This window comes from Heloderma suspectum, chromosome 4 (assembly GCF_057233095.1).
Source record: "Heloderma suspectum isolate Gila_16-S chromosome 4, 16-S_ref, whole genome shotgun sequence".
NCBI lineage: Eukaryota > Metazoa > Chordata > Lepidosauria > Squamata > Helodermatidae > Heloderma > Heloderma suspectum.
Window position 1 is genome coordinate 226,980,822 of NC_139461.1, and position 23,385 is coordinate 227,004,206.

Genomic DNA, 23,385 nt, shown 5'->3' on the forward strand with positions numbered 1-23,385 from the left:
ATCCAGTCCATTACCGTGCCCAGGCACTGGTTCAGAACAGCCACTGCCTCACCTGGTTTTGATGAAAAAGAGAGGTAGAGCTGGGTGTCATCTGCATATTGATGGCACCTCAGCCCACACCTGCGGATAACCTCCCCCAGAGGTTTCATGTAGATGTTAAACAGCATGGGGGATAAAATAGAGCCCTGTGGAACCCCATGGCACAATTGCCATTGCACAGAGCAATAATCCCCCAGCACCACCTTCTGGAATCGGCCATCCAAGTAGGAGCGGAACCACTGTAGTGCAGTGCCTCCAACTCCCAACCCAGACAACCTATCCAGAAGGATACCATGGTCGATGGTATCGAAAGCCGCTGAGAGGTCCAGGAGAATCAACAGGGTCGCACTCCCCCTGTCCCTCTCCCGGCAGAGGTCATCCCCCAGGGCGACCAAGGCAGTTTCCGTTCCAAAACCAGGCCTGAAGCCTGACTGAAATGGATCTAGATAATCCGTTTCATTCAACAGTGCCTGGAGCTGTCCTACAACCACCCGCTCAAGCACCTTGCCCAGGAAGGGGATGTTGGCCACTGGCCTATAATTGTTAACATCCTCCAGGTCCCGGTTAGGCTTTTTCCGGAGTGGTCTAATTACTGCCTCTTTTAAAGCGGCAGGCACCACTCCCTCTCTCAAGGAGGAATTTACAACCTCCTGGACCCAGCCGGACAACCCCTCCTTGTTTGATTTAATAAGCCATGAAGGGCAAGGGTCAAGCACACAAGTGGTCGATCGGACTTGGCCAAGCACCTTGTCCGCATCCTCAGGCCTCAGTAACTGAAATTCATCCAATAAAACTGGACCAGACGGTGCTCTGAACGCCTCTACCTTAAGTTAGTTGTGACTAACTTAAGTCCAATTCATTTCAATGGGTCTATTCCCATGGGTCTAGACATGGTTTTATAAAGTTTTAGGGAAAAGTGGCATGTGGCAATACTACTGGACTGAGTTCATAAGAACCAAGCCCTACTCACTGTATGAAGCAAGCTTTTCTAGCCTTCCACATATGTGGATGTTGCTTAAGGATGCAGGAGACTGAAATGAGGCTGAGAACGTCTTAGCAGTATTTCTCTCTGGGCTTAATTTTAGAACAGTTTTCTTAAAGCGAGTGTGCCTATTGCACAGACTTTTCCAACCTGGGGCCCTCCAGATGTTTTAGACTACGACTCCTAGCATTCCTGACTACTGGCCATGCTGTCTGAAACAGCTGGGAGTTGAATTCCAAAAAATCTGGATGGCACCAGATTGGGGAAAGTTGCTATAACCCATTATCCTTACATTAAAATAATCATCACACTCTTCAAGATGGGGTTGAGAAAGGGAGATGTTAGTGAAATTAATGTAATGCCATCATCACTGAAAGTCTGGGACATATGCATTGTTTCAACCTGTTTAAAATTGGAATCTTCTCCCATTTGCAACTTTTGGATTCTGTAAATTGAAATTGAATCCTACCAGGAATGCTGATATGTAAAAACTTGTGCTGTGTTCTTGTGTACAATTATGCAGAGGTAATCCCATTGGCTTTATTGGGACATAACTCTGTAATTGTATGCAAGATTGGCATTTGTTTGCTTGATGGGCTGTGAAGTTCTTCAGCAACAGCCTTCATATAGAAGTGTATTTTCCTCTAGAACCTCACAAGTTCTTGATTGTTTTAGGAATATATTAGGGGCCTTAAATGATGTGGTTTAGCTGAATGTTCAGCTTGTGAGGAGTTAATGTCAGAAAAGTTTTCCCATTCCTAAAACCCACATTTCAGTGTTTGATTGGAATTACTTTCCTGTTAATTCATATTAACTAAAACATGGTATATTGCATGAAGAGAACATAGTTTTTCATGGCGGAACAACTTTTTATCGAAAATTATATTCCTCTGTGGCAGTTAACAACAGTTCTTCTATCCCTGTACAATGCTTGGTTTAAAAAAATGTGCTGTTGATTTGGCATAAGAAGAATGTTCTTTGATTCTATGGGTGGCTCCAGATGGAGGGCTCCTAGTGTGATCAATCAAAAGGCATTGTACAGCTTTTCTGTCTCTTTTTCCTTAATGGATTATTCCTGATTAGAAAAAAACACAGAAGAAGCAGTGAGAAAGCATGGGAGAGCTACAAATTGAAGATGGCATCATTTAGACTCCCCATAGAATTCCAGGAATGAGGCTGTGCTGTTGCACAATAAAAGCCTCATCTGGAAGCACCCGGAGTAAGAGATTTCAAGGCCCCATCTTTGAATTATAGCAGCGGGAAGGTGTTAAACAGCCTGTAGTTCATTTTAACACAGGACTTAAAGTAAAAGTAGCTGTTCTGAGCAACAGTTGCACTGGTTCTTGCTCTAGGCAGAGTTGCAGGAGGTCCTAGGAGAAGAAGATGGAGGAGGAAGCAGTGAGCATGAGACAGAAACAACAGAAGTATCTCCGGTAGCCACAGAGCAGGATACAGATCTGCAGACACAGGTATGTGGAAGCTGTTGCCTTGAGCCTGCCAAATTATGTTCATTTCCATGCCTTAACATTCAAAGGTCATTTAGTCCACCCCCACAAAAAATCCTTCAGTATACTTATTACACCAGCCTTCTTCAAACTGGTGCCCCCAAATGTTTTGGACTATAGCTCCCACCACCCTGGCAGATGGGATTTGGAACTGAAAATATCTGGAGGCACCAGATTGCGTATCTCTGAGTTTAAAAGATTTCTGCCATCTGTACTGGGACATAGCACTGTGTTTTGCTTTTGTTTTAAGTCAATTTGGAAGTTCATTAACTTTCCAAAGGGAGGAAATTATAAAAGGCAAAAATACTGCCTTGCTATCTTAAGTGTGTTTGGGGCACACTGTTTTCATGTGATGTAGACAACTGAACTGTGAGTTGTATGGTTGCAATTGAATGTGACCTGGGCCCTCTGAGAGATCTGATTTGGAGAACATAGCCAAGCAGGCTATAGACAATGCAGATTGAACAAGAGCACCAGATACTTTCCTTGGCTGGGTTTAGGGCTTATTTCGTTCCCCCCAGTTTTGAACACATTCTGTGAATTTCCTGTATCATTCCTATTAGCCAGCAGGATCTGGTTTGATGAGCAATGATGCTGATATTTACTTATGCTGGCAACCTCCTGGCAGAGTGTTTTATAAGTGGCTCACTGCCAACAGCTTTCCTCGTATGCTTGAATATAGCATTTGCCTAACGCTGTTTCCATCTCCAAATGGAAGGAGAGAATCTTGTAAGTGGTGATGATGAAGAGAATCATTTAAATGTTCATAGAAGAGGGGAGAAAAGTTATTTAATACTCCAAAATAACCATGCAGCCAATCTTTGCCTGAAATGACTAAGGGCGCAATCCTATGGGTTGCGCCCTGGGCACTTGTAAGCCCCTGAACTTGGAGGTTTAAGAGTATCCTATGCAGAAAGGGAGGTGCCTTGTGCCTTCTGCGCTGCATTTTAACTAGGAAGGTGTTTCACTTATCTAACAGAGGCTTTGGGGAGTGGGAGAGAAGGAGGCTAGGTCAGGGATAGGAAAAGATGTAAGCCAGGAGCCCCAGCCTCTTCCCCTCCCCGCCCCCAGGAACACCTCCTTTCCCCCATCTCCACGCTCCATTTACTGAGCGTGGAGAGGCAGCTGGCACGGTTCTCTCCATGCTGGCTATGAGGGGCAGGGGGCTGGGAGTGCTGTTTCCTGGCTCTGAGTATGGAACCAGGAAAGCGAAACATCCTATATTCCTCAGACACTGTCTAGGGGACATAAGATTACTCCCTAAGACTTTTGACTGTGTTCCCTCATCTTTTCACTGACCAAATATCTCCAGTTACCTTCCTGTGACTGTAAAGTTTCCTGAGGTACTCCACCCACCTCTCTGCTACTCCTTTGGCAGAAAGCCCAGAGGTGCCATGTGGAATTTTTGCAGCAGAACAAGCACTTCCCTGTTCAAGAGAGATGGTTCGACCTCTGATGTCTCAAGTCCTATGTACGCATGTCCCAGAGAGGAGTTTTGTGCTGATACGTGAATGCCCCATTGGAGTGTACTTCTGTAGATCCAAAATTGTTGTCCCCTTTATTTTCTTTCTTTTTCTTCTGTTCTTTAAGATGACTCCTGCTATTTCCAGTGGACTGCAGCAAACAATAGAAGAAAGGATAGCTAACTATAAGGCAGCGATATCAAATGCAAAGGAGGCCAGTGAGAGTGCCAAAGTGCGACGGTATGAGCGGGGCCTCAAGGTATGTTGGATTAATTGACAGCTGCTCCCTGTCCTTTTACTGGAGGACTTGTTCAAAACAGAGTAGGAGTGTCGCACGTTAACTCATTGCAAAGAACGTGCAGAAAAGAGCAAAGAGATGGCATTCATTTTCAGTTTTACAGTTTAATTGGGCGCTAATCATATTCTGTCATAACTTTTTCTATAAGTAGAATTATCTAGGCTAAATGAAGCATCTCCATTAATGTTTCTCTTCTGTGAAGTAATGAGGAAATATCTGGTTTAGGTTTTTTAAAGCACTTTAGTAGGTGGGAATTTTAAATAAGGTTATTTTATTTTCTCTAGACTTCCCTCCACCACAGTCTAATAATTACACCTTCATGCTCCTAGTACTCATTCCCCAGCAATGATTCATTCAAGTTTATATTTATTTGGCAGAATTAGGTGTGATAAATAAACACTGTGTATATTGAAGATAGCTTTTAAAAATTCTAGTTTGCATATTATAAAGTAACTATTGGCTACCCTGGTCAGAGAGTGGATATCTGGGAGGAAATGAGGTGAAATCTGGATTTAACAAGTGCAGGGGGATAAAAGCTAAACACTGGTTCAGAAGTCTGCTTACATTCAACAGGATCTGTGTGGATTCTAAGCTGGGTGTCATTATTTCCAAAAGAAGTATTCCTACATTAGAACTTTTTGTAGTTATTTTCCACTTGGATGGCCATATTTTGTATATAGACGTGTGCTTATGCTTCGAGGGGAGAGCAGAAAAGTCTGCCGACTTATTATTAGGACATCAAATCTAGGAGGATCTATGATAATTTTTGGCAAGCTGGCCACACTTTGCATTCCTGTGTTTATGCAGGGGTGTTGTTGGAAAGCTACTGAATGTTCCCTTATAGTTTAGACTTGCATTATTGGGTTTCTGCTTTGTCTAGTGAAGGAGGAACCGTAATGCTTTTCTAGCTTCTGCTCCAGGTGGATTTGCATGTGCTTTGTAATGCAGTGCCATTTGTCATTGATAGAATAACAATTTTTCCATTTTGTGTGTGTGTTGGGAGTGTATTCACTTACCTCAGAGCACTGAAAACTCTGCTATTCCCAGGAAAATGGTGGGGTGTGAGATTTCAGGCATCCAATAGAGCTCTCTGCAAGGAGCCATTCAAGCATAATTTTTAAGCCATCAACTGTTAATAACCTGCTGGTTGAAAACATAACTCCTAGGCACATTAATGTGTGTCTCAGTGCCTTTCTTCTGTTAACAGCTTCAGCCTGACAGCTGCTAGATAAAAGAGATGCTTAATTGTTGCTCTAAAACAAGGGATGCTTAATTCTCAACATATGTCTGATTTTGACCTTGCCTACTTTGGGGGATTTCCACAGTTTGTCGCATTTTTGTTTGGGTCAGGTAAAGAATTCAGGCTGCAATCCCATACATACTGATCCAGGAAGAAGTTCCTTTGAATGCAGTGGGATTGATTTCTGAGTAGATGTGCATAGGATTATGCTGTTAATATAGGTGTTGGAAAGTTCATGAGATTCATAATAGAGGCAATTCAAATCCAAGCTAATTTTATAAACATCTCATGGGTAGGGTTTATGAGGTGATCCTGAATCGTATAAGAGCTCCTATAGCAGGAATGGACAGAAGGGAGGTTTCCAGATGTTTTCAACTTCAATTTCCAGGAGCCTCTGCCTGCATGGCCAATGGTCAGGAATGCTGGGAGTCTAAGTCCAAAACATCTGGAGATCTACTTTCTGCCCACCCCTGTTCTAGAGCCACCAATCAAAAGGCATTGTGCAGCTCTTCCATCTCCTTTTTAACTGAATTTCTACAGTAAGAGAAAAGATGGGAGAAGTGATGGGAAAATATAAGAGGGTTATGAGTGGGAGACGATATCTGCCCCCTGCCTGTAAAATTCCATGAATGGGGCATGGTGGTGAGCATGGTGAGCACTATACATGCCTCATCTGGAAGCTCCCATGGTAGGCCAAGCTCTTTAAAAATGAGCGCTTGCAACAATTATAAGCAATACCTTTGCCAGTAGCTGCCTTTGCACTAGTCTGAGTGACCAAGGGCTGATTAGTTTGTTGCCTTGGCTGTAAAAATAGTGTTATTCCAGGTCACCTTGAGAGATAAAAGGAAAATGTGTGCTGTTCGCTCTACTTACACCATGTTGTGTGTTGCCAGCGTTTCCATTGTGAAGGAATGGGCTTGATTGGGATCATATAGCGATGAGTGTTCCGTTATCGGGTGACACTATCTCTCAAATCACTGCTAGACATTGGAAGCCATGCTGACTGCAGTGAAGAAAGGCAAAAAAGTAAATGAGGAAGAAATGCCGCCACCTGTAGCATCAGGGAAGACCTCTTTGACCACTCCACAAGCCGTGCATCATAATGACTTGCCTGAAAGCTCAGATGGTCATGATGAAGTAACAGTACCGGAGGAGGAGAAGGAATGCTCTGCTACAGACCATGAATTAAAGGACCCCAGTGATCTGGAGCGGTCAGTGAGCCCAACTGCTCTGCAGGCCCAGGATGCAGATATAGATGCTCTGGGAATAAGTACCACTTCTGAAAACCGTAAGTAGTTTTTGTATCTCCCTTTCCCATGCAGCATTCCCATTCTACATCCATTCAAACATAACCCATTTTGCTGCTTGTCTCTTTCAGGGAGGTGGGCCAGACTAGGAAAGAAGGAACTATTGTTCTTCATTATGTGTATAGGAGATGTTTTATTGGCTGGCTTTTTTTTCTTGTTCAGATTCCCCAAACCTTGGCACTCGAGCACTGCTTGTGATGAGAGAGAAGGAGTATAAATTAGCAGCACTGAAAGCCAAACAGAAAGGTGATCTTGAGAAGGCAAAAGAATATATGAGGACTGGGAAGGTGAGGCTTCATTCTTCATAAGCCAAGGCAGCATTCAGTAAAACCAAAATTTGTGCTGGGGATCCTGAGGCACTGGAATACTTCCTCCTCTGAAAGTGAGTTTATAAGTGACTTGCACCATGGGAATCAGCATCCCTCAGGTGAATTTCCCTCCTCGGGCATACTGTGAGAGCTTGCCGCAAGAGTTGGAGCCTTTGCATTGTGAGTCTCTAGCATCTTCCAGCAGCCACCCTTGAGCTGAATTGAGGATGTAGTAAAATTTGGTTTTACTGTAAGCTCTGCTTCATGAAATCCTGGGGGAGGGAGTGCTGATTACCATGGTGAAGGTAACATATAGTCCAGTACACACTAGAAAATCTGGCATTGTGACCAGATAAACCAAATTATGCATTCAGAATCGTTCAAATTAGAAAATTATGTCTAAATGGACATTTATCTTCCTGCTTTATTCTACATATGATATAATTTGGAATTGCTAGTGAATACAGAGAGACTGAAAGGGAAGAGAGATTCTGCACATGATGGGCCTGAATAACAGGATCTGGCCATCATAAGGAGGAACAATGGGACTTGGGGCTGCAGACGTTCATCTCGCTGACCTCTGGAAACCCCTTCCCCCCTCGCGCTCCTGATTTTTTAAAATCATAAACTTCCAATAAACTGCAAGTTTTTCTTTGCCACTAGAAATTTGGGAATGTCTTATTTTAAATGGAAGTAGATATTCAGGCTTCTGAAAACACTCAGAAGCACTGTTGTGTGAATTGTTGTGAAATGCAGGGCATCTAGATCCTCTGATAGTAATTAGTATCTGCTGGCTTTGCCTTTCCATTTCAGAAATTTAGCATGGTTCTAGAAGCATTGGACAGTGGGCAGCCAATAGACCTCAGGGAAATGCCTCCAGCACCACAGGGTAAGATCAACAGAGATTAATGATCTTTCTTGTTCTATACAGTAACTTAAGGACACTGGGTAACACATAAAGGATGAAGGTAGATCACCTTGACTTCATATATATTGCCGTAAAAGCCTTGGACCAGATTGGTGATGTTTCAGGGCTTAAATTTTCTTGTGGTATACAGCTGTCTCATTAAACTGTAGAAGATGAATCTGTAAAGTGGACTGTATAATTACTGATTTTTCTTTCTGTTTTAATAAGTCACTTTGCAGTCACTTGCTTGTTTTTCAAAGCCAGGACTCTTATGCCCCATATTTTGGATCCTGGAATTAATGTTGCTCTTACTATGTTCCCACTGGGCATTTTCTGTTGGATCGGTATGTCTGTGTGCGTGCGTACAGTGAATGCATATTCATTTGTCTCCATTGTGCATGTGTCTGCTTAGATTTGAGCTTCTGCTGTAGGGTTATTGTGTTTCAAGCACGTAGGAGTGTGATATCTTGGACCTGAGAAAATGCATTACTTGCCCATACTTCCATTGCTATTGTGTTTGCTGTGTCCAGTGTGACTGTGTTAGTGTCATGTAAACCTACCTGACTTTTTCTTTGTAAGTAATTAGATATAAACGACTATGTCAATTTCATGTCCATGCTATTTTGTGAACTGATTTTGGTTGGAAGTTCTTATATCTGTAGGTTTTGGAATGAACTAGATGTGGTTCTTATCCCAATTTTTCTTTTTTTTCTTTTTTACAAAGCATTGGACCTGCTTGGACAATCAACAAATTTCTAAAGGAATTGTAGGGGCAGGGCATATTAGGGTGTTCGGCTGACATTTCTTCAGGTGGTCCTATTTTAACAAAGGGACCACGGGAGTTGGGTATTTGGTGTTCTTAAAGTTGTTCCCATTGAAAGTGTCAACCTCACTTAACAATTCAGAATTTTCCTTGGATCTTGTTGAATTATGTTGCAAGGATTTCTTTCTTTGGCACTTTCTTGCTTTTTATGAAATCTAATCTGAAATTCTCTGCCCTTTTACCACCACTTTTTCTCAGAACTTGAAAGCCTGGAAAAGATGCAGCTTCCTTCAAAACTGACTCCATCTATACCTGTGGAAACTTCCCAGCCTGTGACCACACCAGATACTCAAGGTAATGAAGTTTTCAGGTATGATGTGTTTAAAGTGGGGGCCCTCTCGTGAGTTCGGTTATATAGATTAGGAGCACAGCACCAGTGAGAAATGGATAATGGGTTAAAGCAGGAATGGGGAACCTATAGCAGATGGGGGCTCCCCATCCAGCCCACCAGCTTCTTCCCCAGACCCCAGCAGCTGATTGAAGATGAGGGCTCCCTTTATTAGTGCTGAACAGGGAAAATCCACCCCTCTCCCCAGGCTGATCTACATGGGTGAGCTGAACAGGAAGACTGGGAAGGGTGTGTGCGCTCGTGCATGCTGTATATATCTATGTGAATGCTGTATGTGAGAGTGGGGTGGCCACAGCCACTGCTAGTATGTGGCCCCCAAGAGGTTTGTTGGGTGGCAGTCCACCCTGAAAAAGGTTCCCCACCCCTTGGTTAACATGAAAGAAATTGGTGCATATTCCATGGTTGAGCCCACCTGATATGTTCTTTGAATCTCTCAAAGGTTCCCTGCAGCAGCCAAAAACAGTGCTAGAAGCTTTGCAGCAGAGGATGGAGAAATACAAAGCAGCAGCAGCTCAAGCCGAAGCAAGTGGAGATGGTAGGAAAAGCAGGATGCACGAGAGAATAGCCAAGGTTAGTGGGTAGGGAAAGCTAGCTTGCTACCAGCAAAACTCCCTCGGTATAATTGCCTTGTTGTGAGCCTCTAATGCAGCCTTCCCCGATGTAGTCCTAAAAAATCTGAAAGGCACCACAACTAACCTGGCCATTGGCCATTCTGGCTGGGGCAGATGGGAGTTGTAGTCTAAAACATCTGGAGAAAACTAGGTTGGGGAAGGCTGCTCTGATATGATATCATAGGTACAGCAATAGCTTTCATGATCTCTCATAACAGCAGTGGGAAATTTTTTTGTAAAAGTCACCAAATATAAGCTTGTTGGGTGGTGGTTTTCTAAATCACATGTCCCATATCTTTTAGGTATAAAAGTCTGGTTGCACACTGAGGCTGCAATCCCATACCAGCATGCCTGGGAGTTAGCCTCATTTAACTCAGTGGGACTTCTGAGTAGACATAGGATTGTACTGTGATTCACGTTAATAATCCTGGAACTGAATTTACAAAGAGCAGGAAGGATATCTTTTCGCAAAACAAACAAAATGACAATGACTGTATTACCTGACGGCTTTGCATTTCCTAGCTACAAAATATTGTTCCTGGAGAGCTCATTAAATGTGATATCCTCTTTTCAGGTAAAGTATGTAGACTGTGGACAGCAAATGAGTGACAAATCTGTATTTATTGTTCCCCCCACCAAACAGTGGTTCCCTATTATAACCAGAATATCTCATTACAGCAATACCAGGATGCCATAAGAGCCCATAAAGGAGGCAGGAAAGTGAATTTTGCCGAACTTCCAGTTCCCCCTGGTAAGTGTGCGCCTGTCAGGGTTGTGTGGTGTTATGTGAAATATCCTAGCGTAAGCACTTTCCCTAGTACATTTGCCAGAAATGCTTCAGCAGAGTTCCTCCTACTCCTCTCTGTCAGAAGGCTGGGTTGGCTCCATGACAACACTACAGAATGTGCTATTAAACTGCCTATTGTTATTGATAAACTGTCATCGAGTTGCACGATGTTCAGGGTCCCTGGTTCAAACCCTGACATCTCCGTACCGAGCTAGGTGGACCAATGATCTAACTTGGTATAAGGTAACTTCCTATGTTCCTATAATGATGGCTGTTGCTCTCCCAACATAAAGGTAATGGCATCTTGAATGGCAAGTTAACATGAACTGTTCTAACAAAGTAAAACACTTGAAATTCTTGCTTGCCTAGGGATATTTATCTTTAATTTATTGGCAGGAATTTTGAAACTCATAGAACTATCCCAGCCAAGGCCCCATCTACATGTGCCATTTACTCCTGGGCTGCTGACATCCAAGGACCTTCGGGACATACAACGCAGTCGCCACTTCACAGCCTAACTGTGGTTTTCACAGGGAAAATGCGTATTTCCGCAAAGGCATTTTGCTGTGATTTTTTAGCTTGCTGCAGGTTTACCACAGTTGCTGAGCTGTCAGTCCCTTCCTCAAACTGACCTTGCAGTTTGTGGTGGGCCTGGGGTAGGCGTAGTTACTGATTGCGTCACTGTGTGACGCCTTTTAACTCCTCCCTGTACCTTTGCAGCTGCACAGTAACAGAGAGGTATCCTTTTTGGAATGATGGGTAGGCACGTCCCCCTCACGTGGGCACACCCCTTCACATGTGTGAACCATCGCGAGAGTGTGGAGCTAGAGGGCTGCCACTGTGATTGTGTACAAACAGTTGGCATGGTAACGAAGGAGCAGACTACCCACATTTTACCAAAGAGGAATGGACAAACACAAAAAAAGCCTAAAATACAAAATAGCCACTAAAACCTGAAGTGTCGCATCCCCACCCTCACGTGGCTGCGCATTTAAATATAACGGTAAAAAACAAGAGCAGCAGAACTGACACAGTTACTTTGCTTTAACGGCTATGTGTCAGGATACAGCGGATTTTTCCATTGGAGAAGTCTTCAGTAAATCGCGCGCATACCACAGCAGAAGCTAATTCGCAGCTGCAATGCTGCGCAGTTACGACGGAGTGAACGTTGAACGCGGTGCCACGTAGACACCCAACATAGTTGCCGCAATTTTTTTTTTTTTATGGAGATCAATGCTAACAAAACACTTCCAGCTCTGTGACTGGAGGAAAGAATGGCTCTTTTTTTAATACACTTTGCAAAAACGGATTGTGAAATGTATGCCTTTGCTAAGTTTGGATGGGTTTATAATATTAGCATTTAAAAAGAAAAGAAGAAGGGTGAGGTATCTTTGGCCACAAGTGTAGGACAGCTGGGTGAAAGCCTTTTTGTTCTTCCTTACAGTTGTTTTGGCTCCCACCCAAGCCCTGCAGCATTGTTATGAGGATGCTGCCCTTCATATTGTTGCAGAACTCAGAGTCAGAGAGACCACGGAGTGAAGGAAAAAGAGTTTTTCTTTATTTAACACGTGGGCTTAAGGCTGGAATCACTTCCAAAGAGCCAGAAGCCCCGATTTACATCAGCAGATTGTTTTTATAGACATTATGACACATATGCAAAATCTCCCCCACCCCTTTCTGTGTGGGTTTGCAGTATTCAGCATTTCCTCTCCTAGCACCATTGTTTATAATACAAGAAATGGGTTATAGGGTAGCCATGATAAGCAGAGAACAGCAGAGAACATGATATACAATTCTATGACCTTAGCCTTTGTTGACAAGATAAGAAATTCCTGTGTCTCGTCAGCTTACAAACATATATTTCAGAGAGCAAGAGCTCAGCAAGAACATGAAGCATGAGGCTACTTAGTCTGACCCCCGATATGGCTGCTACAATATAAAGCCATGGATACATGATACAATTCCTGATTTTCACAGTCAATATTTTCCTGTTTAATTTATTGTAAACTTCTGCCTACTCAGCTGTAGGAGAATAAAGAGCTGCAGGCTTCAGTCAGAGCCCATGCTCTTGTGTGCTTCCTAGGTTCAAATGCCACAGTTGGAGATGGCATTGTTGGCTTTGTGGACAACCATTGTTGTCCATAATCAGAGCTTTCAAATTTTGGCACTTTTGAGTACAGCTAACATTTTAAATCCTTAAAAAAAACATATCTGGAATTCTCATAATTGTGTTTTTTTTCTTTCTCTTTTCAGGATTCCCTCCAATTCCTGGAATGGCTTCTGCAGATGATGATGGTACAGTTGCTGCAGTGCTGGAAAGTGCTAACAGGCTGGTTAAGATGGAGGAAGAGGAGAACTATAAAGAGGAGGAAGAGGTGTGCTGTTAAAATAAATATGTCTTAACCCAGGGGTGCGGCCCAACCCGTAGCTGTTTTTTGTGCCCCCTTGGGTTCTCCTATTGCTGAATGCGCTGCTGCAGCAACAAAAGCCACAGCAATTCTGCATGGAAACAAGGCACGCACGGGTGGGCTGGAGCTTGTCTGCAAGCAGAATTGCGCTCCTGGAATCCTCCCAGAAGCATGATTCTTCTTGGAGACAAGGCTCCCTGCGCACCTTGTTTCCGTGCAAGATCACCACGTTTTTTGGTGCCAGTCCTGCAACGGTAAATTCAGCAACCACAGCAGTGGCAAATTTTGGGGTGCAGCACCCAGTGGGTTATGGGGACGGGCAATGTGGCCCCCTGACCCCCAGAAGTTGTTTACTCCTATCTTAACCCAATAATTCATCCAACCTTTCTTTAGGACCCATTGACATAGATTTGTTTTTGGTCTTAGCCCTTGATACAGAAGCTATTTGTGCTGTTTTAAGATTGGTTATTACTGTTGTTTCCCCAGTGCTAGCATCTTGGCCAGTTAACTCACAGGCTTTGTGTTGGGGCTCCTCGTACTAGCTTGCCCCATGTCCAGCCATACACTGCAGCAGGCCTTCAGGCAATGGAGTATTTGAATCCATTCTATTAAAGACTACCTGATGATGATTATAGAGCTGCCATTAAGATGTTTCTCAGCATCTTAACATTACTTTCTAATTCGTGCCACAAGGAGTCTTCTCCACTGCTTTGCAAAATCGTCTCCACCAATAGTCCATGTCAGCAGAGAGCGTGCTCCTCTGCAGCACCAAAGCCGATGGCTGCTGTATCGGGGTCCATTTGTTTAGCTGCAGTCACTATCCTGGGCCTTGTATCTGGATTTCATGCACACTGTATTCATTTCCTTTTTGATCCCACTAGGGTGAGTCTTCCACACAAGCTCCAGCTGCCAAGAAGCCCACCCATCTGCCTAAGAAACCAGTGCAGGTTGTTCAGCCACTAATGGTGCCATCTGCTGTAATGCAGGAAAAGACCTCTCCAGAAAAAGATAATTGTCTGTCCGCCCCTGTAACAGCATCAGAGAAACCTGTAGCCGTTGAGCAGCTTTCTCCAATTGGTAAGGACTCAAGGGCTGTCTGGCTGTCAGTCAGTTTTATTTATATTTAAGCAAAGCATCTCATGTGGAAATAGTTGAAGGCACTGTGTACATTTAGCTATATTGGGGGAGAATGATGACATTTTTATATACTTAAAAGATGATCGAAAGGAAAGGGGGAGGTGATGGTTCACTGCAGCCATTGTATGATAGGACAAAAACTAATAGGTATGCAATGAGTACATTTAAATAGACACTTTACCGTTGGAGCTATTGTTATGCTACCTCTGATGTCTCTAAGAAGACTGCAGGTGCACTATTACTTAGTTCAGACTATTTCACATTTTGTCTTCCTTCTCAGCAGTTCATTGACACATGCACACACTAATGGTGTTCTAGAGAGAGAACTTCCACGTTTGCACTGTAGTAAGTGCATGAACTCTGATAGGAATCCTCCATTTGAGAAAACGTGACAACCTTTAGGCTAGTTCTGTCCTTCTGCTTTTCTGAATTTGAAAGAGCTGGTTCATGTCCTTTGGAAATGAGATCATAAAGATCTATTAAGGATTAAGTGTAAGATATTGCCTCCCTGGTAAGTTGGTCAGTGTCGTTTTTCCGTTCTTCATGTCCCTGCTCCCTGCCCCCCCCCCCCCCCCGCACGTGCAATGTTGAGCTTCCTCACACAGTTCAGCTATTCTGGCTGAGTCAAAGCTTGGGAAGTAAGCTTATCTAATTGTTTTGGATGATTAGGCACATAGCACACAGTAGCAGAGTTCTGCCAGCTATGCTGTGAGGATGGAAAGTAAGCTCCATCATTGCACTTTTCTCTCTGTGCTGTTAACAGGCTATTCTGTGCATCCTTGTGACGACAAAAGCTCTCCCATAAGCATTTTTTGTTCATGCATATACCATCACTACAGTGTTGGATGCAGAGCATACTGTCTTTGTGTGCAGAGTAGGAACACAGGAAAACAGGAAATGAGAGTGTGTTCTCTTCTTCTTTGCTAGCATGTAAAATATGAGGAATCGTCTTTTCCATCTCTTCAAATTAGCTTGATAAAAAGCTTTAGGAAGGGTTTTGGTGTCCTTTTTTTTTTTTTTTTTTTTAGGGAGAAAGTGGAAAGGGGAACAAAGATTCTTGTTGAATCTGCTGTCATAAAGCAGGATCTTCCAGCCAAATCAGTCGATGTAATCCAGCTCTCGGGGTGCCACAAGTGAGGTCAGGAGCACTGAAGAATAGTGCTTAAGGAGCAAATTGTGCAAGAGGAGTCTCTCAAACATGCCAGGCTGTACACTGTAGGGGACAAAAAATAACAGGGAGTGGGTGGTCACCAGCCAATTTGATCCAGGGAAGGGTTTTTTTTCCTGACCCCGAATAATGACTATTGCTGACTATTACAAAAACCCTGCTGGTTTGGAGCAAAGGTCCAGCTAATCCAATGACCTGTTTCCGCAGTGACCAGCCAGATGCTTCAGGGAAGCCCAGAGCAAGAAGGCAACAGCGCTCTCCCTGTTTCTCCCCAGCAAGTGGTATTCTGTCTTTGATTCTAGAGGTCCCATGTCGGCATTGTGGCTAATATCTGTTGATAGAACTCACTTCCAAGAAAAGGGAATGTGTAAGCATGCACCAAGACATCCCAGTGGAAATGCGACTTGGTTGTATGTCCATCCTATCAAGTTCTCCTAATGCTGCTCAGTCAGATTACTTTAGGATCAACAGTGTGTGCTAGGCATTGTACAGACATGATGGTCTTAGCTCAAAAGTCTCATATCATCTGCAACATGACTTGAGGATGCCACAATTCATGGTTGGTTTTGAAGCACTGTGGATCCCTGTAAACCTCTCCTTGTCCTATTCATCACCTTCCATCAGCATAAAAATAAAATATCCAGCTATATGTGTAGTGCACCACATGTACATCTGACTACATCTCTTTGGGTTTGATCTTCGTCCTTATTTTCTTTGTGAGATGAAATCAAAAGTATGAAAATACTAAAAGTCCCCTGTTGGGTCAGATGAAAGTCTGCAAGGTGTTGTTTAGTAAGTTGAATTGTGTTGTTCCTTTGCAGCTAAAGAGCAACTTGAATTTCTGGAGAGTAGAAAGAAACAGTACTTAAAGGCTGCAGTCCAGGCAAAGAAGAAAAATGATCTTGAACGAGCGAAAGTGTACCTGAGAACAGCCAAGAGCTTGGACCCAAAGATTGAGCTGGCAAAAAATGGCAAGTCAGTCGACATTTCCAAGGTTAGCAGAGAGACTCTTAAGAGTGTATCAAGACTGGCATATTTGGGGGGAGGCACCATCCATGCCACCTGATATCACCTGATGCCCTTTGTTGCTGTTAAACACTCCCCTTGTGGATTTATCTCAAAACATCTTCCACTACATTAAAGAGACAACCTTTTCCTTGGTTGGTCCAGTTGAGTCTCATGCTGTTTATCTTCCTGGCTGTTATCCTACCTTTGTTCCTTGAACTATAGGAGCCTTTTCTTTTGATTTATCTTTTCAAATTCTGGGTCTGTTCAGAATATCCCTATCTCTTCAGATATTTTTAATAATACTTCAACTAAGTCCTGAACCTGACTGCTTGACAATCCCAGAACCCAGCCACTTCTTACCCTTCCTTGCTTATGGGCACACAGCATGAAACATATTGGGAGGGTGCAAGTTGCACTGGTGCAACTGCCCAAATTCAGGGTTATTTTAGCAGGCAGAGGTTGCAGGATTGAGCTTTAAAAAGGGACCTGCAATTCTGGGAGGAGAAAGCACACATGTACATAAATTATTGGTTAAATGTATATGTCCCTCTTACTCTGAGGAGCTCAGAGCCATGTTTCTGTCATGCAACCAAGCTAAGTGGTAGATTGGGGACGGGGGTGGGGGAGAGAGAGTAACCTCATTAATGTGAGTGCTAAATGGGTACTTGACCCTGTGCTTTTCACTCCCATGTCCAGCATTATAGTAATTGCTTCCCCCGCTCAAACTACTGATACAGAGTGGGACCAAAATGAAATCCAACATGAATGCTGCTGTGGATTCAGCCTAAGGAAAATGTTTTCTTTTGTATATGTGCCATTTGTTGGAACAGGCTGTAGGATAATCTGTCTTTATCTGCCTATTGACATCGAGTGAATATTGTGATATGAAATACACTATTCTTAGCCTTGGGGATTACTACTTGTGACTTTAGTCCTTTATACTTCATAGCCACTTCAGAAGAGGAAGTGAGAGGGAAGGGAGAGGTTTAAAAATCTTATCTGGATGGCCTTTTTACCTAGTTTGATGTCTTCAACTTTATTTCACTGTCCACAGTACAAAAATATATCTGCCTTAAGTCACTAGCAGTTCACAAGATGTCCAGTAATTACTATGTTTATAGTAACGTGGATGTAATGTGTCAAATTATTTATGTACGTGTTACCTTGGGGCCCAGTCAGCTATTTTACTTGTCCTGGAGTCTTCGTGGTCTTCCATTTTGTTGCTGGGTGCTGTAATCATCGTTAATGACTACCATCATGGTGGAAGTTGATGTTTAGGGCAATTTCCACATCCCTGAAGAAAGGCTGAGCTGAAACCTTCCATAATCTCAGTCACGAGGCAGCTAACTCCATTTTCATATAAGTGTATCGTGGTGGTGTTGGAAGTTCAAGAAAGTTGGGTTTGAAGTTGACTCTCTCCCTGCTGTGACTTGGAGGTCCCAGATAATGGACACATTGACACCAAATGTCAGCCCAGTATGCCAAAGGGCTCGCGATCAAACTTTGAATCCTGTATGAAGGACTCTGTTGCCCTTTGCTCATTTCGTCCTCGCCCCTTTTGATCTGCTTGGACTGGGTCTCACTCTGTTGATGCTAGTCTCTTCTTCTATTCTTAGCTACGATTTTCTCTCCAGGGAAACTTTGACATGTTTTGTGTATTGCTGTACAGCTGCCTTCACCTCCTACAGATGATGAGGGTGACTTTATCTTCATACATCATGAGGATGTCAGACTCTCTCAGAAAGCAGAAGAGGTTTACACACAGCTCATCAAGCTACTGAGAGACCAGCATGAGGTAGGTAGAGGGGTGTGAGAGGGACTGACTCTTTCCTGGTTCTGAGTCCTGTAGCAGAAGTAGGAGCTTCTGTGTACTTCACACTGTCGTATTTTGCACATAACTCTAAACAGCGGTTTATCAGCAAACCTTGGGGGTCACCTGCTCCCTTCTCTCTTCTCTTCCTCTGGTTAAGTGGTGAGGAGGAGAGGGTTCCATCATTAAAGGAAGCCTAGAAAGAATTTTAGGATATATTATTCTTTTAGGAAAGAATAATAGATGCATCTGTTTACACTTTTAAACTAACTGGAGTTCACTTTGCATTCAAAAGTGGAGCTTGGGTTGGCTTAATTTATGGTTTGTTTAAACAAGCCAGGGCCAAACTAGACTTTAAAGCCAGGATTGTAAACTCATCAGAGTTCCTTCACCCAGTTTGGCCATAATGGGGATCAGTAGTTTAAAGTAGACATTTGATTTCCTCCTTGCAGTCGCACCGGAGGAGATTGGAGTGGGGAGTATGTGAGCCCGCGGTTTGCCGTTGCTCATGAGCATAGCATTAACTGTGGTTTTAACATTCTGTCTGAAATAGGCCATTGAGCCCTTTCCCTCTCTCTTTCTGTTTTGTGTGTGTGCTTAGTGTTGTGCTTGAAATCCTATCATCCACTGAGAATCTGCAGCCCATTTTAATGGTTTGATGGTTTTTCGTTCATTCCCCTACACCCAGTCTAAATGCATTTGTTCCCATTTAACTTTAGAGCAGTGGTTCTCAAATTGGGCCAGGCCTCCTTGGGATGGGGTGGGTGGTATGAACGTCTAGGGAGGGATTGAGTACTATGCCAGGTGTTCCTCTTCCCCCATCAGCCAAGATTGAATGCCACCAGATGGAGGATCCTCACTGATCTACATTGCATTTTTACGGGTGACAACCTCATTAGAGCCCCATCATCCCAGAGTGATTGGGAAGCAGGGGGCTGCTTGCTTATGTTTCCTCATGCATGGTTTTAGGAGGAGGTTACACTGGACGCTGTTCCTCTTCTAATAGCACTGTTAGGATCTATGGACTAATCCCATCATGCAGCAGCAGACTGCGTGCACAGGTCTGCTTGCAAAGATTTCTGCATGCTCACTTGTGGAATACATAGCTGGGCCACCCGGAAGGTAGAATAAGCTTAGTAGGAAGACGTCAGTTTAAAAAATACAAGTTTGAGAAGCACTGGCATAAGAGTCTTAGCTGACATGCCATATCTAAAATATTTTATGAAGGGAGTGAGCTAGGATTCCTTCAAAGCAAAGTGGGTCCTCTAGCCACTTCCATGTTAATTTCCCATGAATGCCTCTGGGCCGCACATGGAGCTCAGAGACCTGCTTAGGAAAAGGAAAAGGGATGCTATTGCTTCTGTCTCGTAAGCTGGTGTGGGGGCTAGAGGGAGTGGGGGGGCAGGTGACTAAGAAGGGCAGTGGTAAACCAGCTAGGGGTTCAGGGAAACAAACAAGAAGCAGGGGAGGGAGATCAGCAGGAAGCCCGCAGGGGCTGGGGGACCAGTTGGGGAAGGTTGTGTGCTTGAATGTCTGAATGAACGAGGGCTCCATGTATGTCACAAAGAGTGAGGGAGACAGAGGGTTTGCAGGGGACGATTTTGGAGAGATCCTGAATGAGTAAGTGTGTTTATTTGTATGCTTGCAGTAAGGATGAGAAGGGAGAGTGGTGTATATGTACATGCTTGCATGTGCATATGGATGGTTGAGGATGACTGGCTGGATGTGTGCGTGGGGTGTGTGTGTCAGGAATCAATTGGCTGGCAGAAGTGGAAGAGAGAAAGTTTGCCTTTGGTGAAATAGGTTTCTGTTGGTGCTAAAAACTTTGGGTTTAAAGCTGTTTATATGTTATATGTTATATGTACTCAGTCTTTTGGGCAGGTTAACTGTCCTTTGTGACTAGCCACGCCTACCATAGCAGCCATTTTGTGATGGTGCCCAGGATGGTTTCTTAAATTGCCAAGTGTGCCCACAGGCCCAGAAACATTGCCTACCCCTGATCTATCCTTTCCTTTTTTTCCAGATTTTTTTAAGCAATTGTGAATGCTTGATATGCCCCTCATGTCCTAATCTCTGGTTTATATAAATCTTTTGGGCTATGTGGATAAATGAGATTGTACAGTACTGTTTCTTTAGTGTGTGTGTGTGTGTGTGCGTATGCAATTAACTATTTAAAATGTACATTTTTTCCACTGGGCAAACTTTAAAAGAGCCTATGTAACACACAGTGCCTCCCTCCTTTTCTCTTTAAAGCATTTTCAAAGGTGATTTGTGGTTGAAATTTGCTTTGTTCTTTTCTGTTAATAGAAATGTGTGCAGTATTCCAAGCAGTTCATGCATCTGGGAAATGTAACTGAAACATCCCGGTAGGTTTATAGTTTGAGATAACCCTGTTGTGCCTGTAGCGTTAAGGAATCTGGGGCTTAATATGAACATCATTTGGGAGAGACTTTGTGAATGAATTTTGCTTTCTTGCTCCAGTTCTTATTGATCTTTCTGTAGTTTCTTCCCCCTAAGTCTGTAAATAAGGAATGGGGAACCTGTGACCCTCCCAATGTTGCTGGCCTACAACTCTCATCATCCCTGTCCAATAGCTATGTCGGCTGGGGCTGATGGAAGTTGGGAGTTCAGTAACACTGGAAGTGTCACAGGTTCTTGCCTTCAGTCATTTGGAGGTATTTGTTCAGGCACACTTTGTTCACCACTGCTCTTAGCTTTTGGCATGTTCATCTGGTTCTTGTTGGTTAATCTGTAGCATAGCTAGTAGGTGGGGCAGGAAACCAGACTTAATAGCTCCTGAGATCCTGTGGGTGCTTCTAGACAAGGCTTTTATTGTGCATCCACACTTCCTCATTCATGGAGATTTACCAGGGGGTGGGTGTTGTCCGGATGTTGTTGTCCCCTATTTGTAACCCTCCCATGTTTTTCCACTGCTTCTCCCATCCTTTTTCTTACCACTGAAAATCTGCTAAGGAGGAAAAGGCAGAGTAGTAGCTACAGTGTCTTTTGACTGGCAGTAATAGGAGCCTCCCGTCTGGAAGCCCCCTTTCTCCCTAAGGATGGTGGCACAGCCTGCCATCCCACAAGGCAGGGTGAATCCTCCCACCTCAGGCACCGGATCTGGAAGGGTGGCAGATCCCTTGTGCCCTGCCTCCAGGAGGTGAGGCATAGAGTGGGCAGCTGCCCCAGAGAGCCCCACTGACCATTTTATGAATGGGCAAGACCTCCATGGCAGCCATTTTGTGAACACACTCCTGACACCCCCCTCAAAATTACAAATATGCTCACTTGCCCCAAAAGATTGGGTACTCCTGGTTGGATTTGCATATGTGGTTCTCAAAGGCATCAGTAATAGAGGTTAAGCCCTTTGGATTGTTGCTCTGCCAGCCTGGTACCATCAGTGTCAGTTTCTAATTGCAGCTCTGATGCTGATTTCTGGCGTGAAGCTATTCCAGTCTCTAGTGAAGCCCCACCTTTGTCTCACTTGGATAGGGAAACACCTGTTTAGCAACTTGGGGCTGTCTTGCTCATCGATATGTGCTTGCAGCCAAAGGATGTGCTGGCAGTCTACTTCTGCTGGTTCTCACTTCTCCTGTATGTTGTGTTTCCCTGCATTATCTTTCAGGTTTGAAAAACTGGCTCAGAATTGTAAAAAAGATCTGGACATCTTACAGCTTGCACAGGCCCAAGGGCTGGATCCCCCAAGCCATCACTTTGAAGAGAGAACCTTTAAAATTGTAAGGTATGAAATCCAAGGGCTGATCTTAAGCAAACAATGATGGGAAGGTTGCAGATCTCTTCTCCCACAGATAAGTGGGCTTTACAAATCCCTTCTGAGCTCTTTGGAGTAATGATCCTAGAATGCTGTGAATTTCTAAGCTGGAATTTCCTAACAGAGCAGAAGCCTTCCAGTAACTTTTCCCTAAAGTGACTTTTTTAGAACAGAACTAGGCATTACAAGAAAATATGGGGCTGCCCCCAAAATAGAAACGCTGTATTGAGTTCAAGTGCTCCTCTTCTCCCCTCCCCAACACCGGCCAATATAACTTAGCTATCTGTAACTTAGTTCATGTTCTGACATTGTCATGCTGTGAGTTTCTCCACGATACTTATTTCTACATACAAAGTACTTATTTGGTACTTATTGTTGGAGTGATCCTGCGGTTCTTTTTGTTTGTTTTGTAGGATATTTTCTGAACTCAGTAGCACTGAAATGCATCTCTTCATTGTCAGAGGAATAAATTTACCTGCTCCACCAGGTAGTTGATAATTGCCATGTAACTGTCTCTAAGAATTGTTCTGACTGTGGGACGTTATGGTGGCTGGATGAGGTGTGTTTAACAGCTATATGGACCCTTCCAACCCTTTCCATTCTACTTGATGTGGGCTTTTAAACTTCCAAATTCAAACACAGAGAACATTGGCTTGGTCCTAAGTTCATGTGAGCAGAACTCCTGCTGGTGAAAAGTGGTTGAAGGGGATTTTCCCCTTTCCTGAGAAGCGCCCTGAAAATCTGCCCCAGAGGGGTAATGGACTGGGAGGTGGCAGTGGGGAGCTGCAGGCTGAAGGAGGAATCAGTGAAAATTGTCTCTTCCCTCCACCAATGGGAGCCTCCGCTGTGTTGAAGGCTCTCTCTTGAGTGGAAGAAGCTTTTGCATTTACAGAATGACAACTTCGGATCCAAGCCACTGAAACTCAAGCGAGACAGTTGAACATTAAACTGTTCCTGCTTTGGGGGAGGGGGGCGCCGCTTCCAAGTTCTGTATGGTTCTGTGTATGGAGCGGTTGTAGGATTAAAGAACTATGGTGATGCTTGAACTTATGCAAGTCCTATTCACACAGTTTTTCTCCCCCTGCCCCCAAAAGGGAGTCTTCCAGGAATTGAACATTGATGTGGGTTTCCCAGGTCATATTTTGCTTTCCTCATGTGGTTACAGCTATGGGAATACTTTGCAGAAAGGATCTGAAATGTATGAACCAGTACAATATCTTCCACTGAGTTGTATTGAACAGAACATCTGGAGCCCCTGCTACTATGAATGTGACTCATAGCTACTGCTTCCACCATGTGTATGCACTGTGGTGTTAAGCGATTTTCTCTGCAGCCACAAGAGCTAGAAACTTGATCACTGTTCATAAGTACAAGTTGGGATTCTTAAAATTTTTATCAAGCTGTTTGGGATGCGAGCAAGAGTATCTCTCAGTACTCTTCTTACTCTTTCCTGTGAGATCATT

General features: G+C 43.7%; 1 protein-coding gene across 5 annotated transcripts in view; it reads left to right on the forward strand.

The window, feature by feature from the left end:
* CC2D1B (coiled-coil and C2 domain containing 1B) overlaps positions 1-23,385 on the forward strand; it is a 53,676-nt gene that overhangs the window by 12,457 nt on the left and 17,834 nt on the right. For all 5 annotated transcript variants that reach the window (XR_014790557.1, XM_084852534.1, XM_084852537.1 and 2 more), the window contains exons 5-19: positions 2,374-2,490; positions 4,117-4,248; positions 6,512-6,815; positions 6,997-7,121; positions 7,956-8,031; positions 9,071-9,166; positions 9,661-9,791; positions 10,511-10,583; positions 12,873-12,994; positions 13,909-14,104; positions 16,154-16,326; positions 18,010-18,135; positions 20,458-20,516; positions 21,776-21,892; positions 22,336-22,409. Coding sequence is in view for 4 of the 5 variants with exons in the window: in XM_084852534.1 (XP_084708660.1) it covers positions 2,374-2,490; positions 4,117-4,248; positions 6,512-6,815; positions 6,997-7,121; positions 7,956-8,031; positions 9,071-9,166; positions 9,661-9,791; positions 10,511-10,583; positions 12,873-12,994; positions 13,909-14,104; positions 16,154-16,326; positions 18,010-18,135; positions 20,458-20,516; positions 21,776-21,892; positions 22,336-22,409 (1,921 nt within the window). In the remaining variant the exon portion in view is untranslated. The remainder of the gene's footprint in view (positions 1-2,373; positions 2,491-4,116; positions 4,249-6,511; positions 6,816-6,996; positions 7,122-7,955; positions 8,032-9,070; positions 9,167-9,660; positions 9,792-10,510; positions 10,584-12,872; positions 12,995-13,908; positions 14,105-16,153; positions 16,327-18,009; positions 18,136-20,457; positions 20,517-21,775; positions 21,893-22,335; positions 22,410-23,385) is intronic.